Source organism: Amblyomma americanum, chromosome 6, assembly GCF_052857255.1.
Source record: "Amblyomma americanum isolate KBUSLIRL-KWMA chromosome 6, ASM5285725v1, whole genome shotgun sequence".
Lineage (NCBI taxonomy): Eukaryota > Metazoa > Arthropoda > Arachnida > Ixodida > Ixodidae > Amblyomma > Amblyomma americanum.
The window spans coordinates 37,079,882-37,105,266 of NC_135502.1; the positions used below are offsets into that span (position 1 = coordinate 37,079,882).

A 25,385-nucleotide genomic window follows, 5' to 3' on the forward strand; every position below is an offset into this window, starting at 1 on the left:
AAGCATGCGCAAAAAGCTTTTGACGGAATCGATCGCTTTTTTTCCTTTTCTTGAAAATTCGAGGTACCTCTTCAAGAAAGTTTTCATTCCCCTTTCTGTGTATAATTTTTCTGCTCCTTGATTTCTGCGCCGGCCCAACAAGGCCCCCAAGCAACCATACCCGTGTGTTCGTTTTTTGGGTATAGAACAAAATCCTTTAACAACGCGACGCCAGCGATTATAACAAATTCCACCCCGTAAAGTTCCCAGACTCACCGCTTGTCCAGAAATGCGGCCATTACAGAAAATGAAAAGCAGATGTAGGCGCTGCCGCAAAGCAATGTGCCGATGCTGATTACCTGCGAAGTCCAAAGGGTGAAAATCGTGTTGTAATGTCAGCCTTAAATTTACAGCGGAACACGATTCAACACTGCAGAAACAAACTACTCGAGTGTGATTATTTTAGTTTTTGAGCGATTAAGACTTTTATCTTGCACCTTGCCCAGCTGGACTCTGTCCCAAAAGGTTTATTTTGGAATCTGATTCTTGCAGGGACAAAACTATATCTTATATAACTTTCTAGTGCAGTGATAATCTTGTGGATTGTAAAAAAATATTGCTGCGAGGTCTGTTAGAAAGAATAACAAATCACTGTTAAGCGAAGCTATATTCCCAGGGCGGGTCGCACACGGATAAACGATATAACACGAGCCGGGATAAAAGGCCACGTATTTATCAGGCACGCTGCCCATCGCAGATCACCAGAGCAGTGCGAACCTTAATTTCCTACTGCTCTCAAGTTACATGTGTCGTTCCCGCTCATGCAAGAAAAAATTATGAGGTCACTACGGCACCCGCATTGGAGGAATGCGTAAGCATTGACGTCTGCTCGCCCCTCTTTGCCTAAATTAATCAAGTTCCATCGATGCCCATTTCATGTTTTGAAACTTGGCGCCATGCTTCGTTTTGAAATTTGGCGCCATGCTTCGCTCAGTTCACACTTCCGGTTTTTCAAATTTGGCGCCACTTTTTCTCCGGCCCCGCCTACCTTTTGGACATTTTTGGCTCTAATTAATTAACTAATTACCGCACATGCACCTCATAATTTCCCCTGCGAGAGTTTTTGGTGCTCTATCTAATGCGGCCATTCCTTTTCTTATAACTGAATTTGTTCGAACGTTATCGTGATGACAAGCTCCTGGCGACACGAAACCGCAAAAATAGCCATAAAATGATTACGCATTAATAAACTATACCGCATCATTGTTGTGATCAACCAGATTTCTATGAGTACTGTTAAAATCGCGGAATAAGCAGCTATTGCTTCAGCCCAGATTGTTCTATGAATAGTGTTTTGAAGAAATACGCATGAGAGTTTATCAACTTACATGGCTCAATTCCTTCAGCTTCACGAATCCGATGAGTATCAGTGCAATATGCAACATTACGTAAGACTTGCACAGCACTGACGTTTTTGGCGTGTAGGTTTCCACGGGTCTGCACACCTGCATGACGAGAAACGAAAAGTTTTCAGCGAATAAGTTTTTATTTCTTCCCTTGCAAGCGCCGAACACCAGCGCCGAATGCACAGCCGTTTTGCATGGTTATAAATGAGGCCAATACCAATGGGGTCCTGCAGCCAGCTCCTCCGAGACCATTCGGTCTTTTTTTACCTGAAGAACACAATTTTTCGGCATCGCCTGTAGGATCATGGAACACATGATTTACTGCCAACTCGCTAGCCAACTCAATAATAACGATTTTTTTTTTTGCAAATCCGCCTTTCCTTCCGCCCTGGCCTTTCATACGCGACCCCAACTCTTTGAATTCATTATACTCACCTTCACTTTAACCTCGAATAATCATTTAAATAGACGTCATATTCCTAGACTTCTCGGAAGTATTAGGTCGCGTCAACCCAAAGAGTGATATCTCAGCTTTAATGCCTCGGTATTCATCCAGTGACATTATCCTGGAATAACTCCTTCCGCATGAACCGTTTTCAATACACAGTCATCGAAAACTATCATTCTGCCACTTAAGAAGTAATCTTGGGCGTGCCCCAAGAACTTTGTACTTGGGCCGCTGCTTTTCGAAAGCTTCATAAATCCTTTTCCCACTGGCATATCATCGTCCATCAGTCTGTTCGCCGACGACTGCGTGTTATACGATCACCTTCTTCTCCGTATACGACCAAGTAAACAGTCCAGAATGACTGATGTAGAATTGAAAATTGGTCCTGACATTGGATGATGGAATTCAACTAAGTGCAAATTCGTGCAAGTCTCACGTAAACGTTCCAGCATTTCTTATGCACATTCACTAAAACTCGTCTGTCGTATCACAGGTAGTGTCATATAAGTACCTATAGGTGGCGTAATCAGCAAACAACCTGACATGAAAGGAGCATATCACAAAAACTCCCGCTGCTGACAACTTCAAGAACACTGGGCTTCATTAGAGGGGCATTTTTCACTATTATCGCCTTCCATCCGGAAACTTGCGTACGAAACTTCCATCCGCACGAAGCTTGAATACGCATCAGCAACTTGGTCCTTCACCAAGCTTATTAATTATTGAAAAAAAAATGCATCCAGAATCACGTTTTTATATCCTTAAGTAATGAATACCGCCACAGCATCAGCAGTATTAAGTCCTCTTTTTGGTATCAGCCCACTAGCAACCAGGCGCAATATTTTCTCCGCAACTTTTCAAATCCCTCAATATTCATTCAAAGGAGCTGTGGGAGGCTGCCCTGCGCAGCCCAGCATCCTTGTCTTCAGGAAGAGGATCCTGGATTAGGCTCAGAGGTTAGTGTAGACCTGCCCTGCAGGATAGGACCTCTCTCCCTCCAACTCTTGCCCCCTTTCCCTTTTTGAAATAAAGTTGTCACTCACTTCCAAAATCTGCGTGAGTCACTTCTAGTACCGCATGTGCGCACATCATCCCGTTTGTGCAAACTCCATGAGCATCCAGCGCTTATTTGGATCACGTAACGTCTTTAATCTTTTTTTACCAGCCACGATAAAAGAGTGAATTAGATTCCCGAATATGTTGTCATTGAACGTGATCCCATTTATATTCAAAGAACGGCCTGATACAAACATCTTACACTACAAAATGCTGCTATGTCTTCATTTTGATGACAGACATGTCTTCATTTTCATCACATGACAGGCCTTCTTCAGTTGAACTGCAACTTTTCTGCGTGCTTTTGATTGAGTGCTGCTTCCGTTTTGGCCATCTATTTAAGTCTTACTTTAGGTGCTGCCCCCCCCCCCCCCTTCGCATAATGTAATGATGATGGTACAAGCAAAATACGGTAAATGTAATGATGATGGCACAGCAAAATACGGTAAACAGCTGTTTGCCGAGAGGCAACATATGCTTCGGAGATTGATGACTGACAGTTGCATTTTGTGTGAGGCCCCGATGAGCTTGAAAAGGGCCGGAAAACGCCGGAACACGATGCGTGGCCAGTTTCCAACTTTTTTTTTTGCAGGTGCTCCATACAAGAATCGATTTACAGGGAAGTAAGCTGGAGAGGAGGGGGTTGGAGTTTAAAACAAAGATAAATCCTGTAAATATCAGCTAGTGGATGCACAATCTATGTCTTCTCCTCTAACCAGCTCATCGCGTGCTTGTCTCCCGTTACATCGGCCCATTTAATGTCTGAGTGGTTGTCCGAATAGCCGCTCGGGCATTTACACCTGCATCGAGCGACATCGTTTGGGGCATTTTGCTCCAACTGTTGTGGCACCACCAAACTCAGTGGTTGCTCACTGGAACTACCAGTGCTCGCCGGTGACGACGCCGACGTCATCAATATCGTTTCAGGTTGGGCCGGTCGACCGTGAAGTCAAGGTGCACATTCAGCGCTGTGGCAGCCCAAGACCAAGATTGCCGGTGCATAATCGCTTGTAATTAGTTATTTAAGCTGCGAATTGGTGTTTTGAGCTCAGCCCGTAGGCCTCTTTCATGGCAAAAATAAAAATAAAACACGAACAGTTCAAAGCAGTGCGTCTTAATTGACGGCGTCTTTAGAGATGTTAGACACCTGTAGCGTACCGCGTACCATGTCACCGTTACCGCTACTGGAGTACCGGGAGCCCGCGCGCAGCCAATGCGCATGCGCAAATCGCCTTGACAGCGCCAGATGGCGCCAGGTACCCGGCAGCTGCGCGCGCGCCTGCAGCATGGGGACCAATCAGCGCATGCTCACCGGTGGTGGGCGGGTTCCAGGTATTCCGGCAACGGTACTGATAACACGGTGCACGGTATGCTAATGCTGTGTATTTTCAATGCAATATGCACCAGCAAAACCACGCGTCAGTAAGAAGACTTTTCAACAGAGCAGAAATTTCTATTGGAAAACTGCTGTTAAGCCTCAGCCGAAAGCGTTTCCCCAACAGCTACGAAACAAAAACAATGCAGTTTAAAATGCAAATCGTGCAAATGTGCTGTTATAAACTTCCGCAGACTTACGTCCGGGATATCGTTTGGATCGCCTAATCTTGGCTTCCCGGGTTGCCATCCGGGACCTTTGAATACGGTGGAGAGCTTGTTGCCAATGCCTTCAATGCTGATGACCTGCTTGCACATGTACATGAAGTGGCCCATCTGAAAACCGAAAACATTATCAAGGGAGTGATGTTAATATAAATAATAAACATCAAAATGCCGGAGGCACTTGATGAACTTACGTGCAAGTATTGCAATAGCATTGCAGTTCTATACCAGTTGGACTGCCATTTCGTTATAATTCTATTATAAATCTTTTCCAATTTCATTCTATTCCTTTGTAGCTGGTGCAGTTGTAAGCACTAGTATTGACCATTACTGGTTAACATTTCGTATTTTCCCGCCTTTGAGCCGCCGCTGTGGCTGAGTGGTTATGGCGCTCGGCTGCTGGCCCGAAAGACGCGGGTTCGATCCAGGCCGCGGTGGTCGAATTTCGATGAAGGCGAAATTCTAGAGGCCCGTGTACTGTGCGATGTCAGTGCACGTTAAAGAACCCCAGGTGGTCGAAATTTCCGGAGCCCTTCACTGCTGCGTCCCTCATAGCATAAGTCGCTTTGGGACGTTTAACCCCCATAAACCATTTCCCGCCTTTGAAAATATGACACTGTTTCGACCAATCGCGAGTTTTGTAAGGTCCGCGCTTTTTGGGTCACGCCGGGCTTTCGTGGTGATGAGCCAGGGAATGATTTCGCGTTAATAAAAGTTTAAGAGCTGCATCCATGCATATAGAACACTCTAAGGGTCCTTATTGTACCGCCTCTACACAAGCAAGCATTCTGAAGAACAGGTGACAGCTGGCTGTTCTTCACTCTTCGTGGCGCATGTAATATGTGAGGGCACGTCCACGTTTATTAGAGTGAACTGCAGGAAAATAACTAAATGTAAGCAGAAGTAGGCAGCAGGATAATGGTACATTCATCAGAATGGGCGTTTAAATGTTACATTACAAACGCCTAGGTCATCGAGGAATTTTCTCCCAAGCAGTTCAAGGGCACCGGCCGCTGCGATCATCGGCGGTGAGGGCCTAGCAGGCCCTCCTGCGGATGCGTCGCGCCTGCACGACAGGCTGTGGACTTTGCCGATGCCTTTTCGCCTTCTGCTTTTTCGTTTCACTCCCGTTTCTCCCTCACCTTTATATCCTCTCATCCCTTTCCCCCAGTGCAGGGTAGCAAACTGGTTTCATCTATAGGTTAACCCCCTCGCCTTTCCTCCTCTTCTTCCTCTTCCTTCTCCCAAGTAGAAAGCAGTAACTATGCATGCAGTCTTAATGAACGAAGTAGACGAGCTGGACGACATGGCGTAGGCTTCATGCGTTGGCATAACGTTGTCGGAGGTCGGGAAGCAAGTTGTACGTAAGGTGGTTTTCAAGTTGTAATTGAACCACTCTTGTTGCCAAAGCAAAACGAAAGCTGTCGCATACATTTGTAACGGCGGGATACTTCCAATGTTCGCCACAGAATGGCAACCAGCCTAGATGACCGCGAAATTTTTGTTGCGAGTGCATATCCTATTAAGCACCGCAATATGCTTTGTACCCTTCGTTTTCTGGCCTTGCATTTTTCAGAATTTTCAGCACATAATCGGGTATAAATCAAGGTGTTTGTGAAACTGTTCCACAATTAGGCATTTTTGTCGCTTCAACAACGCAAACAATTAATAAGTAACGACTCTTTTGTTCTCAAACGTAACCTAATTCCACGTGCACGCCACACACACCAAAAACTAAGTTACATCAAAGAAATATATGCTGTCTTATCGTGTATTTTCTCACGTGTGCGATAAATTTTACCTGCTTCTACTATAATTACCTGTACTCATAGAGTAGCAGTACCAGTGCATAGCTACTCGGGCCTCTCGCGTTCCTTAATGTGGAAATGTTCTTTGTAAGTCAGAGCTGTCATCGAAGTACACCACACATTTAGTGCAGCGAATGCCAGCCGTAAAAATTGCACTTCATACAATTTTTCCAACCTGCCTAGTGAGCCCCGGGTTTTAACTGGCACTGCTTGACCACAACCGGACGTGAGGCGTTTCTTTGAGTGAGATGTTAAAAGGGAGTTTATGCGTGAAGACATATTTTAGATCACCAAAGTTTTACCTCGGATGTTACGAGCACGAAAATGGCGCGAGATTTTGATATTAGCAGAAAACGAAGGGCCCTAGGTAACCTGGAGGGGCACTGGAGAAATAGAAAATAAATAATAAATAGAAATAGAAAACAAATAGAAAATATTAGCTTGCGTGAAGAAAGCAAGACGGGAAGAAGGCGGGCCCAACGTACCTGCAGGGTCCATGGATCGAAGGTGTTCACAGAATGTGTCAGCCCATAAGCAGGCCTTAGCTCTTCGGCCGCGAAGGTGCCGAAAAGACGGTCCCAGATGATCAATGTGCCGCCGAAATTCTTGTCTATGCAGTATCGATCTCTTCCTGACGACGAGAAAAGAAAGAAAAGATAAAATAGTGAAACAAAAGCCGCGTAAGCAATAAGAAACATGTAAAAATCACTCCAGCCCTTCGATGAATATCCAAATGACGATGCCAGCGTTTATTCTGGAAATTATTGTATCCGACAGCTCCAACGCCCTAATTTCTCGAAGCCATTTTTACTGGCCGGCAACTAAAATTCCATCATTTTACGTGCCATAAGTTCAAACGTAACAAGCAGCATATTTCAAGCAAGAAAATGCCCACAGAAATCTGCTACAGGGGATGATATCCACTGTTTAGCTGAGCTTAGCTCGAAATGGCTGCTATCTTCGACCTTCCAAGAAATAAACTGAACATTTTAGTTACTAAATAGCGAAGTGATTGCAGTCGTATGGAATCAAAAAGCATGACAGAAAACATAGTTTGTTCAAATAGCGTACTATTACTCCTATAAATTTTTCAGAGATTAGCGCAGGCCAGCTTTTCCTGCGGACACTTTTCCCCGGACTGGAGATGCCCGGAGATTCCTTCGCTGCATCCAGTCTATACGGTTGCAAATTACCCGATTTGAATTACAACAGGTCGGTTCAGTTAGCGACACGAGCTTCCGGCGCGCCCGCCACATAAAGAGATTTTTCTCGAAGGTTTTCGAATGCGGCCGCTGCTTGTTGCCCGAACCGGCACACGGCACACGGCCCTCCCCTTCCGGCGAAATTGCCTATGCGGCAATATGGCGACCAAGTGACGGAAAGTTCCAACACACTCCGGAAGATCCGAGGAGAGAAGTGCAGCGTCACGCAGTCTGCGCTGGCGACTGCCTATGCGCCACTCGGTTACCGAGGTATCCTGCAAACTTCGTGTTTCTCCGCGGATTCTAGCACGCACTTCTCCGTCCCCTCCGGGCTGGCGACACGGCGGATGGGGAGGCTAGCGCGCGGCGGACAATTAGTGTTTGCGCGCGCGCTATACTGACATATTCGCGGGTCTAAAGAGTGGGTGTTCCTCGGTTTTTGGTCAGGCTTCGTCGAGTGAAGTTTGCGAGCCTCGGCTTATGGGAAGCTGCAAAGTGCGAGCTGAGAGCTCAGTGACAATTAGTTAAGGGCTCAGTCTCCTGAGGTAGCTGAGTCATAAGTGATGAGTAATCTTTCATAGTCGATTGTGAAATTTGCCGCTTTGATGTGCATGCATTTTCTATACCATTGTTGAAGTTTTTGTATAAAGTTGAGCTTCCTTGTTATCCGTGTGCCTTCCATTCATCGTCTTCAAGAGAGCGTCGACTACGTTGCTGTTAGTGGCTATTTATTAATAAAATAACAATGGAAGGAAAATATGTTGGTAGCAGCGGCATCTGCCATCGGAACCTGAATCATCTGAGCTGCGACTAGCGGGAATAAAAGGAGAGGGAGAGGACTGGGAGAGGGAAATAAACGGGGGAGCGATAGTGAGAAAGGTTATGGGTATAGGGTTAATATATACACTATATACAAATACAGAATATGGAAATGAATGTGGGATGCTGCGTCGCGCATGATAGGAGTACTCGGAGCAGGGGCGTGCAAATGCTTGAGAGGGGGGGGGGGGGGGGCGGCTGGTCGCGGCCCACGCGATGTCTTCCGCGCCCCGGCACAGATGGGTTGCCCTACGCCAGGCCGGACGTCGCGCGCGACTTGGCTACGCTTCCTCCGCCAAATTATGTGTACCTCAAAAAAGTGAGGTCAGGAAAAGGACGCGGTGCCTGGTTCGGATTGGTTGGTGGACTGTCATATTGACTGGGCGGCACGAAACGCTGAAATGAAATGAAGCCGAAACTTGTGGAACTTCTCAATCTGAAGGACCTGGAAATCAACCTTTCCGAAATCAAGTTTTTTTCTCAGATTCATATCCTCAAATCTCGAACTAAACTACAAACTTCTGGCACCTGCTGCAACAGCACTGACAACAAGAATAAGATAACGCAGCACAGCTTCGAATGGCGTTGCATGAACTATCAGTACTACCGTACGACCACTGGCGCAAGAAATCTCAGCTTTTTAACGTCCTTCAGTGGTATAAGTGAGACAGTCGAAGTCAGCAAAGCGTATCTTTTTTCGTGCAAGGCAGATAGATACTCCCCGCGCTGTCCCAGATTTCAACATCTTTAAATTAAAATTGCACAGATAGGCAAACAAGAGTGTTTCCAATTCTGGCTGGCCCTCACGCATTTCAGTGTAAGATGTTCACTTTGGTGTCATTAGAGAGATTTAGAAAAGCGCGATCCACGACACGCCGCCGTGACCCGCTTCCGCGAACACACAGGCTCTTGTGCAGTGGCAGGTACGTGGCCCTGGGGCCATCTGCGCATGCGCAGCTGGCACCTCGAGGAAATGGTTTGAGGTAGCAGATTCTGGGTAATGCTATGCTAAATCTCTCTAGTAAAATTGAATTAGACAGAAGTGGCAATGATAGTTGAATTGCCATCCTCCCTACCTAGTTCCAAAAATCACATGAGTCGTCCCTGCGTGGATCGCATTACAAAGAACAACATTCGGACATACGTGTTATCGCACAGAGTGCCCTCGTCCCATTGCAATAACCTGAAGCTTGAACAAGCCGTGCTGAATGAACACGACAAATGCACGGAAAGAACCAGAGTTACCGCGGATGGAAGAACCTCCCCTAACAGCCAAACACTGTAGTAAAGTGGTCGATCCGGTGTCCAGTTGTGCTAATCGGGCGCCTGATCGTGCGCAGCAGTGTGTGTAACTCGGTGGCCAACATAAGTATGCATATTGTGAGGCGGAGAAACAACCGAGAGGACTGGCTCTATTTCCACCCGCAGGAGAGGCGCTGGGCAACGAAGAGCAGAGATGATGAATGCGCACAGATGAAGATGAAAGTGACACACAATGCTGTATTTAAGACAAAGTGCGGTGCAGTGAGCGAAGGAAATACGAATGTCAGACATAGCAACCAGGCAGAAAAATAAGGCAGGGTTGATCAGAGAGCAGACTTCAGTCGAGAACATATTATCTGCAGTTAAGAAGAAATGCACATAGACAGAACACGCAATCGCAGAGGTGACGACAGCAGGTCTAATACAATCATCATCATCAGACTGATTACGCGAACCGCAGGGCAAAGGCCTCCCCCATACCTCTCCAATTAACCCGGCCCTGTGCTAGCGGGGGCCACGCCATGCCCTAAAGCTTCTTAATCTCATCCGCCCACCTAACTTTCCACCACCCCCTTGGAATCCATTCTTTTACTGCTAAGGACTATCGGTTATCTTGCCTTTGGACTGCATGCCCTGCCCTAGCCCATTTCTTCCTCTTGATTTCGACTATAGATGTCATTGACCTGCGTTTGTTCCCTGACCCACTCTGTCCTCTTCCTGTATTTTAACGTTGCATCTATGATTTTCCTTTCCATATCTCGCTGCCTGATTCTCAATTTAAGTTGAACCTTCTTCGTTATCCTCCACGTTCCTGCCCCATAGGTACTATCGGTAAGATACAGCTATTATATACTTTTCTCTAGAGGTATATTGGTAAACTGCCATTCATAATCTGAGGGAACCTGCCAAATGCACTCCCCCCCCCCCCCCCCCCCCCATTGCTATTCTTCCATTTATTTCGCTCTCGTGATTCGGATCCGCGGTAACTACTTGCCCTGCAGTAGATAGATAGAGATAGATATATAAAGAGGAGGAGCGAAAGGCAGGGATGTTAACCAGAGAGGGGTTCCGGTTGGCTACCCTGCACTGGGGAAGAGGGTTAGGGGACTAAAAGGAGGAAGAGAGAAGGAAAAAAGGCATAACACACACACGCACAACGCTAAGAGTAATTAATCATTGGCATCCACCCAAGCGCGGCCAAATGGCCCCAAAAGAAAGCCATATAGCTTCCACAGAAACTTCGCAGCTGAAGAAAAATTCTTGCTGGTCCGAGGTTCGAACCGGGGTCACCGCCTCACCGGAGCAGTCGCTATATTATATGAATGAACCAGGACGACTAGCGTATTTTTGCGTCGTGCAGGTCTCCAACTGAACGCTATGAAGTGCAGCTTCCTCGTACACACTTGGTTGATGTTCCTGGTGTCAAGCCCGACGCTGACAAAGTTCGTGTAGTCCGCGAGTTCTCCACCCCACGTTCCTCAAGCAACGTGCGTATTTTCCTAGGGCTCTGCTCGTATTTCCGCCGGTTCATCCAGAAGTTCGCAGGCATGGCTTCTCCCCTTACCACCCTCCTGAAGAAGGACGTGCATTTTTCTTGGGACCAGGCACGCGCCTTCACATCCCTTGTTACAGCTCCACCTGTGCTGGCCCATTTCTACCCTTGTGCGCCTACGGAACTTCGCACAGACACCATTGGCCATGGTATTGGCGCCATCCTTGCGCAGCGGCAGCCGGAGCACTACCGTGTCATTGCCTAAACAAACCACCTTCTACAGTATCCCTTAGAGCGTAACTACTCCATCATGCCTTGTGTTGGCTGTCCTCGCTCAAAGACCCTGAACGTCGTCTGGGTCGCTGGCTCTTGCGCTTGCAAGAATATACCTTTACTGTCGTTTACAAATCCGGCCGACTGCACCAAGACGCTGACTGCTTGTCCCACCACGCCCTCGATCTTCCGGATTCCCACAACAGCGATATCGACGATTGCGTTTTGTGCGTGTCGGACTTTCTTCACATAGGCTACGATCAGCGCCTTGATCCAACTCTGCGCCCCATCATTGGACGCCTCCGCAGCGCCCCTTCCGATCCCTCTCTCAACCTGTTCGTGCTGCATTACGATACTCTGTACCGTCGTAATATTCACCCCGATGGCACCGGCCTCTTGCTCGTCGTCCCGACCCATCTTCGCTCCACTGTAGATGCCCAACTTCGTGACGCCCCTACGGCAGGACACCTCGGTGTGTCGCGCACGTGCGACCGCGTGCTAAGGCGGTTCTTCTGGTCTGGCCTTTACGCTCTGTCCGCGACTATGTTGCTGCTTGCGAGCAATGTCAGCGCAGGAAAAGGCTCCCGCTTCCGCCTAGAAACCAGCTTCAGCCCATCGACATTACGCCTGCCCCATTTTTCCGTGATGGTCTCGACCTGCTTGGGCATTTTCCAACATCAACTTCCGGGAACAAGTGAATTGCGTCGCGACCGATTGCACTACCCGGTACGCTGTAACGCGCGCTATCCCGACCAGCTGTGCATCCGATGCCGCCGACTTTTCCCTCCATGACGTCGTCCTGCTTCATAGCGCTTCTCATCAACTGCTTGCAGGATCGAGGCCGCTACTTCCCTTGTAAAGTGGTTCACGGCCTTCTAGGTTCATGCCCCACCCGTCACAAGTTCACGACGGCCTACCAACCCCAAACTAACAGCCTTAAGAGCGCCTTAACCGCACGCTGACAGACATGCTGTCTATGTATGTTTCAGACCACCATCGTGACTGGGACGTCAGTTTACCCTTCGTGACGTTCGCCTACAATTCCTCACGCAACGATACCACCGGATGCTCTCCCTTTTATTTACTCTTTGGCCGCGACGCTTTGCTCCCTTTCGGCAGCCTACTACCTCATGACGCTCCTACGAGTAGTTATGCTTGCGACGCCTTTCCCCGTGCTGACGCCGCCTGCCAAATTGCTCGGGATCGTCTCAACGCTTCTCAGACCGCTCAAAAACATCGCTACGACCTTCAACACCGTGACGCCCACTACCCTCTTCGCTTCCTAGTCCTCCTCTGACTTCCTGCGCGCCGTGTGGGCCTCTGCGAGAAACTACTGCTTCCTCACGTGGGTCCTTACTGAGTCTTGAGGCAACTGAGCAACGTGACGTACGAAATCACGCCCCTGCACCCCAAATCTACTCCCGTGTCCCCATCCACAGAACTCGTGCACGTCGCCCGTCTTAAGCCCTACCAGTCCAACTCTCCAGCTTAGGACTCACAGGGCCTGTGCTTCTCCCTCGGAGCGCAGGGGCGAGGGGGGGCGGGGGGGGGGGGGTGTAGTGTTGCGGAACGTAGTCGCGAGACAAGGAGGACGCTGTACTGTTGCGCCGGTGTCGATGACGATGAAAGCGTTGCAGCTAGGGCTGAGGTGACTTTTTTTGTGTGCGCTCCCTGACTGCGACCCGTCACGCCTGCTGCTGAGTTAACTCCTGTAGTAATATATATGGCAGGGCGAAAGCCAATTGATCAACGGCTCGAAGTAGGAATAGTCTAATAGAGAATGCTAGAGCGGGTGTCAAGAGAAGGTAAACGCATACAGCGACGGCCGATAATCACACGGCAGTGTCAGACTTGGGGAACTGGCTCGGGTAATGGAGCCCCAGCTGGTGCAAGACAGGAAAGTCTGGAGCTCATTGGGAGACGCATTTTTCAGGCAATGAATACACCTCGGCAGATGAAGATGATACTCAAACCGTAGCAAAGTAAAGGTGGATTCACATGACGGACCCCTGGACAGCGGACAGGGCGTCACATTACGTCCCTTTTCCGGTCCATGAAGTTAGCGCCTGACACGCGGTCTTTTGGCTGCCGTGTTGATCAGTGTAGCACGGTGGTCAAAGGTTCAGTGCCCGCTTCCACACATGACCAGACGCGGACCCCACGGAGCTGAAGTGTGAAGTCACGTGACCCTTGATCTGCAGGCCAATGATCATTTGTACGCGTACACCTTAAGAAGGCGCGTCCTCTCCCTTGCCCCAAGTTTCTTAACATATCAAAGTTTCCGGAAGTACCGCTAGGGTTTTACTGATTAGCGTCAGCTTACTGATGTTAATTCTTTTGGCTCCCTCATTAGCACGCCGCTGCACGTGTACGCTGATACTGGGAAACAAAAAATTTACAGCGGTTTCATGCGATCACAAGCTTTGTGTCTCTGTGTGCCGGGCGCCTGAGAAAATATGCTGCTTGGCAATGCGTCCTTTTCTGAAGGTTTCGCACTGACTTTAAGCAAGGGCAATCAGGGGCGTGTCCTGCATATCCGCAGTGCATTTCATTCGAAAGGCACACTTTAAAGCTAGCACAATGTGTGCTAAGTTCTGTGAACAGTAGAATTAGACAGCTCTTTCAGAAATTCAAGTCAGTATTTTCATATACGTCTTTCCAAGGGATGAGGCAGTTTGACCCTTAGCCTACTCACCAAAATGTAAACATTTAGCCCTGCCATCACCCGGCGCTGTGGATCAGTGGCTATGGTTCCTGAGAACAAGTTTCCATCCTGGTTCCCGATCGAGATGGCGACATTTTGATGATGGTGAAATTAAAGAACAATCACGCAGAGATGTTTCGTTGCACTTTAAAGAACATCAGGCTGTACAAATATTAACCAAGGGGCCTCCGCAACGATGTGCCTCATTGTCGATCTTATTCCTTCGCACGCAGCAACCCGTTACCCTATTAATCGCTTTTGTGGGATCGAAATAAGACTCGGACCCATAGGTTCGAGCGTAAATAAATCCCGCCGATGTCTCTATGTAACATTAAATTAAACGATATCAAGAGTCAGTGGCACAGAAAGCTGATTAGCTCTGGATTGCAAGCAGCTCTTCTTATCTGAATTTTGTAATGCTGTAATAACATACTCGATAAATTTTTTACTAGACACGCATTAACATGAAACGAGAAAACCAAACACAGACGTAAGACCACCAGCCGTCACCAATGCGTGGACGCTTTTGTTCATTGTTTTTAATTTATTCTTACCTTCTTCTTCCACACGCATGTTTGCGCGAAACAACACAGAAAAAGCGAGTGAGCAGCAACCTAGACACGAAGGCCTCAGAATCACGTGACAGAGCAAGCGCGTCCAGTTTCCAACTTCACTGAGTGGTGTCAGCTGATGCCGAAGCGATACGTCCAAGTCGTTTCTTGCGTGCCCCGCATTCTTCTGTCCCGGAAAGAAAACGCGCTACGTGTACGCATGTGAGTGCTGCTTATGCTTGCAGTGAGTGAGTGAGAAAGAGTGAGTGAGTGGGTGAGTGAGTGAGTGAGTGAGTGAGTGAGTGAGTGAGTGAGTGAGTGAGCGAGTGAGTGAAGTGAGTGAGTGTGAGTGAGTTAGAGTGAGTGAGCGAGTGCTTGAGTGAGTGAGTAGTGAGCGAGTGAGTGTAAATGAGTGAGTGCTTGAGTGAGTGAGTGTGAGTGAGTGAGTGTAAATGAGTGAGTGAGTGAGTGAGTGCTTGAGTGAGTGAGTGTGAGTGAGTGAGTGAGAGTGAGTGAGTGAGCGAGTGTAAATGAGGGAGTGAGTGAGGGAAGTGAGTGAAGTAAGTGAGTGAGTGAGTGCTTGAGTGAGTGAATGTGAGTGAGTGAATGTGAGTGAGTGAGAGTGAGTGAGCGAGTGAGTGTAAATGAGTGAGTGAAGTGAGTGAGTGAGTGAGAATGAGTGAGTGAGAGTGAGTGAGTTATTGAATGAATGAGGGAGTAATTGAATGAGTGAGTGAGTGAAAAATTAACTTAGCGAGTGAGTGAGGAAAAATTAGTGAGAAACCAAGCAAAAGAGCGAGCTGACTCGCAGACGTGCGGGCAAATGAGGACAGGTGAGAGCACACAAGCGTGAGTACGTTAGAAGTGGATATAATCGACACCCGTGCATACGAAGAAAACATACCAAAATGTTCCGAGCTCAGAAACCGATATTCAAAAAACCAGCGCCCTCCCATTCAAAAGGCCTATTCCTCGCACTTGTCAAAGACTGTAGCGTGCTGTAATGCAATACCGTGGTGCACTCGATGGTGGCTGGGTGTGTTGAACACCAGCTCAAGTGGTCCCAGATTCCGGATAACTTCGGTGTGCAGAAAAAACTGGTAGAGGCGGTTGAAATGCCGATGCACCATGCACATGCTCGGAGATACCACAAGCGCCAGAGGCACGTACAGCAGCTGCAAAAAGTTAGTGCGGAAATTAAATTAGTGAATGGACGCAATACCAGCGCTCCTCTAATCGGAAACTAAACAGAGTGCTACAGATTCTCAGAGCAACGCTCAGAATGTGCTGAGCAACCTACTAAATATAGAATGATAATATCCATTATATTACCAAGGAGGAGCTCGAAGGACCCAAAGCACTTTATTTAAAAGGCGTAAATATGCATGTTCACGGGTGCGTATCTTTCGTCTACGGCTTCTCTGGGAGCACGTTATTTCATTTCCCTGAGAGCACGTCAACAATAACTTTTGCACTGTATGAAATAAGCAGCTAGCTTACTGGTTCGTAGAAAGCCTGCAGGACCGACTGGCGCATGGCTGTCATCAGGTTGAAGAACTCCGAGCTATGGTGAGCCTGGTGGCCTGCCCATCCTAGGTTGGTCTCTGGGATCAAAATAAATCAGAGAAATATCAGTGATTAATTACGAAAAGAGATAACACGCGATTTGTACCCCCATCTTGTTGTTTACAATTTTGCCCCCCCCCCCCCCCCCCCCACCCCAGCCGCCCCCTTGTCTCTGCTCGAATTTTTTTCTCAGCTGTGCTTGGAGCAGCGACCACCACAACCTTGATAAGCCGTGGCGCATTTTTGGTACTCATTGCGTCGCTTATGCTTTTATTCTGAAGGCATATCCACGGGCTCTCTCCAGCCTTGTTTTTCTATACTTTTGAGAGGGCCCCAATCACAGGGGACGCTGTCCGCGTCTTTCATGTTCAATGGCGTTTTCGTGATCCAATGCACTAATGGCTATACTTTCTTCAGTTCACAGCCTCGTAGCCTGATAATAAACCAACGGACAACAAAGGAACAAACCAGACCACGATTTCAAATTCAGTGAAAAGTCGACACGACCGAAGGCAAGGTGTAATTCCCTTCTAGCACAAGCTAGGAGTTCCACAAAGTACGCAGAAACTTGACACTTGCTCAAAGTTTATGTATTGAATTAAGATGGATGTTGAATTTTTAGATAACAAGGCACCGATAATTTTATTGTTGTTATGATCATGCGCTTTCTGTTTGTTTGAGCTCTAATTTAACTGTATAAAAGGCACATAATTAATCTCGTAATTACTGCATTGCCGACGTCTGAAAAAAGGTTAACTTCCAAAGAAGGCAGGAGAGCCCTTGCTAGACTCTGCACTCAATTCCCATGCCCTCAAATCGGTGGTTGTGCGCTTCCAAACACGGTCTTCACGAGTACAAATTTAAATGAGTTATTCTCCTTCTTCACATAAGTGTTTCGGTTATTTCCTGCCTCTTAAGTTTCAGAAAAGCACCCCTACTTCGACAGCGAGAAACGCTTTAGAAACGCTGTCGCATAAATCGCCCCTCTGCGATACCGAAAAAAAAAGAAATAGTTGAACAGGGACATCTCTCCAAAGAATTGTAGATGAACGGGAGGGAAAAAAAAACAGGTGGCGGTACAGTGTTCTGTCTTCGCAGTTTCCACCACGCCGAGTTGCCGTTCTTGCTCACTACTACATTAAGGGTGTATGTACATATGCAGATGGAAGTAGAAAAATGACGTGCTTGCCATGACACCATCGATGCACCCAGTAGTAGGCGAAGTCGATGGCCAACATGGCGAATATCCACGTTGCCGTGGAATTCCACGGTAGCGTCGCAGTCCTGAAGTTGTCGTACACGTAGATGTAGCAGCCAATGAGGGCGCCTTCTGTGAGCAGGCTGCATGAAAGAGGGATTCGGGCTGTTTCAGTTGCCGCCTGCTTTTGTCGCTATTAAACGACAACACTACTCGCAGAATCCAAGAGGCCATAAAGGCCCATACTATTGCCTGCTAAACGGCTCACGCTTGAAATAAAGAAGTGGAAATACATATGAAATAAATATGCTTGTTTGGGGAATCCGCTGCGCAAAACAAAGAAGTAATTCAACATGGCGACACCTGTGACATGAATGGCAACAGCGAGCGGTAAGAGAATTGAGTCCTGCATGTTCGAGCTGGTCGCTGTATCTTAGGAAATGTGGCATATTTCATCAGTGAATATAACAGTGTTTTGGGGAGATACTACAAGCCTCGACCTATGGAAGTCTGCTCAGGCAGCTTGTATCGTAGCAAATGTAGCCGCATTTTTACCCGTATTAGCCAAGCCTTTATTTAGAAGAACTTCTTGTTGGGCTAGTTGGTGCATTGCTTTGAAGAACCACGTTGCGCATTCAAAAGACACAAGCACAGTAAAAGGCCAAGGAGACGGAAAGAGCGCTCTTTGCGTCTCCTTTGCCTTTTCCTGTGTTCGCCTCTTTTGAATGCGCAACGTGGTTCCTCATAGTCAGGCTTCATTAAATTAAGTGCCGCATTAACTGGCGCGGCTGAGAGGCCTTCATAACCGGGCCTTAGATGCATGGTGCAAGGTCTCTAGGAGCGAGAAGCGTGCACAGTGCTTTTATCACACACGGTTAATAGGACAGTGAGCTGCGCTTTGCAAACGATCTTCTATGATTGTATCTGGGTTCGCACGAAAACGCACATTTCCATACAATCATTATACGCTCACCGGAACAGCTCCTCAATAAGTCCTTGCGCTATGGAGGTGATGCCATCGTCGAGCTGGTAGCGGTCATTGTGCTTGTGCACAATGTTGAAGATCAGCTCACTCACCAGGAACGCTGCGAAGAGGGGGACGGCCTGCAAATCACACACAGGGGAGAAAAGTTTGGTAGTCGGTTAGTTGGAGAAATTCTCTGAAGGTGACAAAGGCATATTTCTCAATCATGCTTGACTGGCCTTTATTACAACTTATGAGCGCACTCTGATGAAAGGAGGGGCCACAGTACGCGTGCATTGTTACCTCATGCACAGGACGCTAGAGGACGTCGGTGCCTGTGAAATGCAAAACACGTTAAGGTCGCCGAAAAAGTAACGTTTATCTGAGCGTGGTACTAGTAGTTGAAGCAGTAGCAGTACTGAAGAGGTTATCTTGTGTACTGGATGTAGTAATGCTAGTGTTAATAAAGTAGAAGTAGGTAGGTAGTCTTGTGAGGTCTAAGAAAAGAGACCTAGTCCTTACTAGTAAAGTTTCATGGGTGTAGAAGTAGTAGTGAAAGTAATAGTTGTCGTTGTGGCAGTAGAAGTAGCAGTTGTAGTGGCAGATATAGTGGGAATGGTATAGGTAGCTATCACTGCAATAGAAGTTATAATAATCGAGGCGCCTGTAAGAAAATTAAAAGGAGAGACGGAGCGCTCGCGTTAGGCCAGCGGCCATCAAACCATCTCATTTTTATCAGTCAGCTCGTCTCATACTTCGGCTGGCCGTCACGTGACAATACATATACCCCCCGCGAGGCGACACCTCCTCTCCCTCTACCCCAGCGGAGCACATCTGGTGGAGCGAGCAGCGAGCAGCGACGGCAGCGGCGTCGACGGCGGCGCCATCTGTTGGAGCGCGGCTGCGGTGTTGCTAGGCAACGCCGGCTCAAGCTCGGGCCACGCGCATACGGCTGAAGTGCGCGACGAGCCGAAATGGCTCGCTGGCTGGAGTAGTAAGCCTTCGCTTTTAAACTGCGAACGGGAAACAAATTCTGCAGATTTACGCAGTGCGTGTCTGCACAGTGACAAAACATAAATTTCCTTGGTGCTGTAACTACCGGCGCCGGAGGATTCGTTGCTGGAATTTGTGACAGAAGGCCGTAGCACCAAGCTTTACAGCGGTCGGCGACGACCGAATTAGCTGCCACCTCGGGCGCCGTGACAACTGTGGGGCCACATGCCGGCACACATGATTCGAGCAATGTGCACGTGCGGGCTTTTAATAAAGGGCGTTATTCAATCAACGCGAATCTCCGCCGGATTGGGAAGACGTTACACCGGCCTATGACGGTCTATTCTGGGCAGTTCTTGTGGTACGATTTCTTCTATCCTACTCTCTAATATTCCACAAGGGTCCTAAGGTATGGAAATCTTGTGCAGTTCTTGTGCTCACACTCGCCTTTCACATCGCAAACAACTCCCGTGACAGCTGCGATAATAGCGCATTTCAAGCTCGTGTTACAAAGATAGTCCTCGGCAAATGCGTGTAAGGGAGGAACCTACGATTATCGGTTTCTTTCGCAGCATCTTTTCATAACGGGCAAGCAGCACTGGGCTCAATCTTGGAAGTCGGGCTCAACTTGCCGCACTGCAACTTTCTGCACTTCGAGCATGAACCCCATATAGATAGTTTTGTGGGCTCCAGACCATTGACGACAAGCGGCGAGCCGGGCCACTGCCAGTTGTGTTTTGGTTCTTTTTCATTATTCGTAAAAACAAACTGAAATTGCCGCTGACAGCGCACGCTTGTAAGACGCTCATTTGGTGCGTCAAATGTTTCATACCCCATGTACTACCGAACTAGCAGCGAATAATGTACTTGCACGTACGCACGTCTCATCCGGAATTAGCCTGCCCCTTAATCAAACAAGGAACATTGGATAAAGTGGCCAAAATACTGAAATCGATAGTTTATCTGTGGCAGTGTTAATACTGAAATCTTAGGGAGGAGCTCAGTTTTTATGCTTATGATCTTGAGTGTCCTTGATGCACCTTTAGATCCATCCTGTGTCGAGTTTACTTCTAGGTTATTTCAGATCTGATATATATTGATGTAACAATGAAGACAATATGTGCAGTAAGGAAAGGACACTAACGAATGACAGATTTTACAGATATATCCACACACCACCCTGTCAGCTGCCATCTTATAGTAGCCTATCGAACTTCGCGAAGTGATACTGCGTGTGGATATCCCTTGTAATAATAATGCACGCGCCTTAATCTTGTAGTACGCCTCAGAAATTGGTTCCGCACGTTTTCCTTGATACCTGACAATTTAGTGTTAAGAGTGATTTCCAGCTGCACTACACACTGAAACCTGAAACAGCTGCCAAGCGGTATTCGATATGATAAGGCCCATCAGTGTTTCATGGTACATGGCTAAGGGTGATATCTTCCTGTACAGCGTCTACTTTTAATGAACAATTGCGAATCGACTGCTCAGCACCCATAAAGTCGAGTTGGTGAGCAGCCCTTCAACAATAGCACTGCGAACGCTTGATGCGGTTACGCACCTTTCATTTCCCGATCCACCGGCAGCAAGATCAACATCAAGAACAAACTCAGGATAAGGTGGTGATTTAACTGGTGCAGTTTCATGCTAAGAGGTAGACCAGCACAAAGCGTGTCACGGCCCATCAGACGCTTCAAGATCATTGCATTTTTCAGATCACAATGCAAACCAAGGTGCCACTTCATCTTCAAGATCAACTTCATATTGCCAAGCATATCTCTTATATCGACTTAACACCGCAAGCCAAAACCAGAAAAACGGAAAAATTAGAGTTTTCTGAATATTCTTGCTTTCTTTTTTATCACGACCCTTTATGCACAACATCCTCTGTGAATAGGTTTCACTGGGAGCCAGTGTACATATTTAAGTGGTACGATTGAATATGCGGTGCTGACTTTGAGAAGCATAAGCTTCTTTCATACTTTTTTTTTTGGCATAACATCAATGAAATGCTCATGACCAAGAAATACGGTCATGGCCAAGAAATGGCGGTCGAATTTCGATGGAGGCGAAATTCTAGAGGCCCGTGTGCTGTGCGATGTCAGTGCACGTTAAAGAACCCCAGGTGGTCGAAATCTCCGGAGCCCTTCACTACGGCGTCTCTCATAGCCTGAGTTGCTTTGGGACGTTAAACCCTTATAAAACCAAACCAACCACTTTGAGAAGCATAAGCTTCTTTCATACCTTTTTTTTTTGGCATAACATCAGGGAAATGCTCATGACCAAGAAATACATGAGTTGGCATATATTGAGATATGTGAACCATCAAAAACCTCTGAATGAATTGTGGAAATGATTCTTGTTCCTACATCGAGTTCCTCATTTGGTGATAGCGTGTCACAAGCTAAACCGAAAACACCTGTTTTGGCTTAGACCATCATCATGCAGAGGAATTTGTGATCAGCCACCAATTTGTCGCATAACAATTTTTTTCAGACATAGGTCCACGTAGCCGTCAGGAAATAAAAAGAGAGACGGCATTCCGGAAGTGACAGCTGCACTGCACACCTATGTTTTCACACAGGTTACACTGCTCTCGGCACACTGTCGTAACCAGAGTGCACATCCCCACAAAATGTACATTTAGAGCGTTCAAGCCGTAGCAGGTTGACGACGCTGCTGCGGCCTTGCTGCCAAGATCGTGCCACGGCAGTTTTCAAGCACAGTACACAAATGAACCACGATCACAATCGGTTATGGATACGCAGCGGAAACAACGTAGTGTGCTCTCTTCGGTCGCGATCATTGCATGCGTCTAGCTGCATAACGCCAAGTTCATTTCAGCATTCGGAAAACTCTGCATGTGTAGTGGGCTTGTCACACGTAATATAGGCGTTTCAGGAAAGCCCGCCACTAATTTAAAAAAAAAGGTTTTTTTTTAGGTGACAGTATGGCATTTGCGTCACAGTAATGTCAGTGTTGGCGAACACCAGAAGACCTGTGAATCACTTTAACTAGTGAGCTGGTTAACTGAAATTTTTTAGTCAACTTATTAAATATCAGTTTGGCACCTAATGGTAAATAGAGATTTGTATCTGGCTAGTAAGCTGGTTAACTAAATCCTAATAGTTAAATTTTTAACTATTAGTGTCAAGCACCTTGTTGTGAATAGAGGCTTCTAACTGGCTATTAGTAACAGCTATATCAGTTTTTAGAAAATCAAAAAACACATTTTCCGATGATGGTGCGGATCGCCGAATTCTGGCCAGTTCTAGCGTAGTTCGAAAATCCCGCGCCCGCAGTGGACGTCGAGCACAACTACCTCTTCGCTACGCTCACGTGACCGGCAATACGCAGCAGTTTGCGCCCACAGTAAGGTGACCTGGCGATCAGGGTGGTTATAAATGGCGAGCCGAGTCGAAATACATTTCCGTTACTCGATGTAACCGGCAGGGATGTCCACTTTCACCCGTACTTTTTGTCCTTTGTGTGGAGCCTCTCCTCTACCGCACGGTTATGTGTTCATCCATTCGAGGCCTGCCCATTTACCCCTGCGAACATGTCTAACGGTGTCGGCGCACGCACACTAATGACGTGTCGCTTTATATGCGCGACGCTGACAGATGCCTCGACACCTCTGGCAGCTTGTCATGAGCACTTCTGAACCAGCGGTTTGGCCCATTCCTGGCTGACCTTCCAGGTGGAGACGAGTGTGTGGAGAGTGTGAAAGTATACTGGGCGTCTTATCCTCTCCCACAGCTGAAGTCGCAGCCCAAATCCGGTCGGAGCTGAGGAGAACTGCTACACGCCGCTACACGTCGTCCGCCTCCTGGCTTGTTTGCCACGCAAAACGGGCGGCTTGGGCCTGTGCTGCGCGACCGATATATGTGACGTTTTGGAAGTTAGAATGTTCCTAGACCTAGTGATAATAATAATAATAATAATAATAATAATAATAATAATAATAATAATAATAATAATAATAATAATAATAATAATAATAATAATAATAATAATAATAATAATAATAATAATAATAATAATAATTGGTTCTTGGGGAAAGGAAATGGCGCAGTATCTGTCTCATATATCGTTGAACACCTGAACCGCGCCGTAAGGGAAGGGATAAAGGAGGAAGTGAAAGAAGAAAGGAAGAAGGGAGTGCCGTAGTGGAGCGATCCGGAATAATTTCGCCCACCTGGGGATCTTTAACGTGCACTGACATCGCACAGCACACGGGCGCCTTAGCGTTTCACCTCCATCTAAGCGCAGCCGCCGCAGTCGGGTTCGAACCCGGGAACTCCGGATCAGTAGTCGAGCGCCCTAACCAATGAGCCACCGCGGCGGGTACCTAGACCTTGTGCAAAACCACGCACACGTCGTGGAGCACTTGGTCCACTGTTTTCTAGGGACGTCACTCGGCTACTTTTTTTCCTGAGCAACGCCATACCGTTCCAAGCGTAAAGCCACAACCAAGCTTGCGCGCTTACACGTAATAGACGCGCCCAAGCGGCTCACTGCCCCCTTATCGTATGAGTACATCAGCCAGCTCCCGTCAATTTGTGTCGACGAAGCTCTGGCGATTAGCCAGTTGAATGTAGAAGGAGAGCGGCGCAGTTTGTCTGCCACGTGAGGCCAGCTGACCTCCTCCCACTTGCCTGCTCAGGCGCTTTGGCTGGCCGAAGGTTGGCGCGCCTTGCGGACCGCCGGCCGCCTGTTTGTGTGGAGAGTATTTTCCTTCAGCACGTGTCCGGAGTCCGGCCGCGTCGAGACCTTGGAGCATTCACTTTCCGAGCGCGTCCTCGCGCACGCGTTCTGGCGACTGGCGTCATTGACGATCGGCGCCCGCACGCGTCACCGCGATGCCTTGGAGCGTTTTAGGTTTGGTGCCTACGTGGTTTCGCGGCATGGCATCATCACCCGCAGCGCCCTGTGCTCCGGTTGCTTCGAAGACTCCGGAGCCAGATAACTGAGCACTTGCGGTTCTGGGAAAGGCTGCCTTCCTGCGAAGGTGGTCGATCCGCTTTATCAGTGTCGGACAGGGGGCGGCTGTTCCTCGTTTCCGGTTCATTTTGATTGCGTTTGTTTTAAAATAGTTATCCAACGTTACTTTTTTTACGTTTTCTATAGCCTTGTACCTAAAGTGTCTGGGTGCTACCGTGCCTTTCTTGTCTATGCTTTGTGTACGACTACGAAAATATGTATAAATGTGCGAAGAAACCGTTTAATTAACGTTTCTGCCATGTATTCGCAACTCTTAACCATTATAACACCAACCGAGCCCAAGCCAGACGTTTCCGCACACACGCACGCACGCGCACGCACGCACGCACGCACACACGCGGGCACACACGCACGCACGCGCAAGCTCACGCAAGCACGCGCACGTAGGCACGCGCACACGTGTGTCAAGGCATGTTTGTTGTTCTTTTGCCGAACTTTTTATTTTATTTTGCACCCGGCGAGATGAAAGCAGAAGTTGCCAACGTTATTTCCGTCCTGATTTCAAAGGGATTGCCCCCAGCCACTCTTAATTACATGTGCTTCAGCTATTTTTTTTGCAGTATTTCTATTTCAGAAGCATGAGCCTGTTACTTTATGTTCGCCCAGGACTCTTCATATAGTCCTGGCCGAAATGGTTGACTAGTTCGTTGAAAAAACTTCTCTTGCATTCCTGCATTAATAGAGCCAATGGGATTTCAGATAGTTTCTCTGAGTGCAGCGGCCGTGACGTAAAGATAGGAACAATGCTACATGACGACATCTGCCGTAGTTTCCATTACTTTGGTGCTCTGCTTACTGCCTGTAATATTACTACCTTTAATGTGACCCTACGTTTCACACACGTGCTCGAGCCATTTATGCGCTGGCCAATAAGGGAAAGTGCGGGTGCGCAGAACCTCACATTGCCGTACGTAGCTACTGCTCGTTTAGAATATGCATAGCTGCATCGTGCTGCAGATTTTTTGAAAGGGAGCTTTAGGACACGTTATTACCGCGTATGAACTCAGAAAGCAAGTGTTTTGCAAAAAAAAAAATGACTGGTTTTTGGTTTTGAGAA

General features: G+C 47.6%; 1 protein-coding gene across 1 annotated transcript in view; it reads right to left on the bottom strand.

The window, feature by feature from the left end:
• Positions 1-25,385, bottom strand: part of LOC144094655 (alkylglycerol monooxygenase-like) — a 45,260-nt gene that overhangs the window by 1,185 nt on the left and 18,690 nt on the right. The window contains exons 2-9 of the mRNA XM_077628578.1: positions 18,338-18,468; positions 17,356-17,507; positions 16,101-16,204; positions 15,613-15,775; positions 6,782-6,927; positions 4,465-4,599; positions 1,368-1,484; positions 256-338 (exon numbers count right to left, since the gene is read on the bottom strand). Of these exons, the coding sequence (XP_077484704.1) occupies positions 256-338; positions 1,368-1,484; positions 4,465-4,599; positions 6,782-6,927; positions 15,613-15,775; positions 16,101-16,204; positions 17,356-17,507; positions 18,338-18,468 (1,031 nt within the window). The remainder of the gene's footprint in view (positions 1-255; positions 339-1,367; positions 1,485-4,464; positions 4,600-6,781; positions 6,928-15,612; positions 15,776-16,100; positions 16,205-17,355; positions 17,508-18,337; positions 18,469-25,385) is intronic.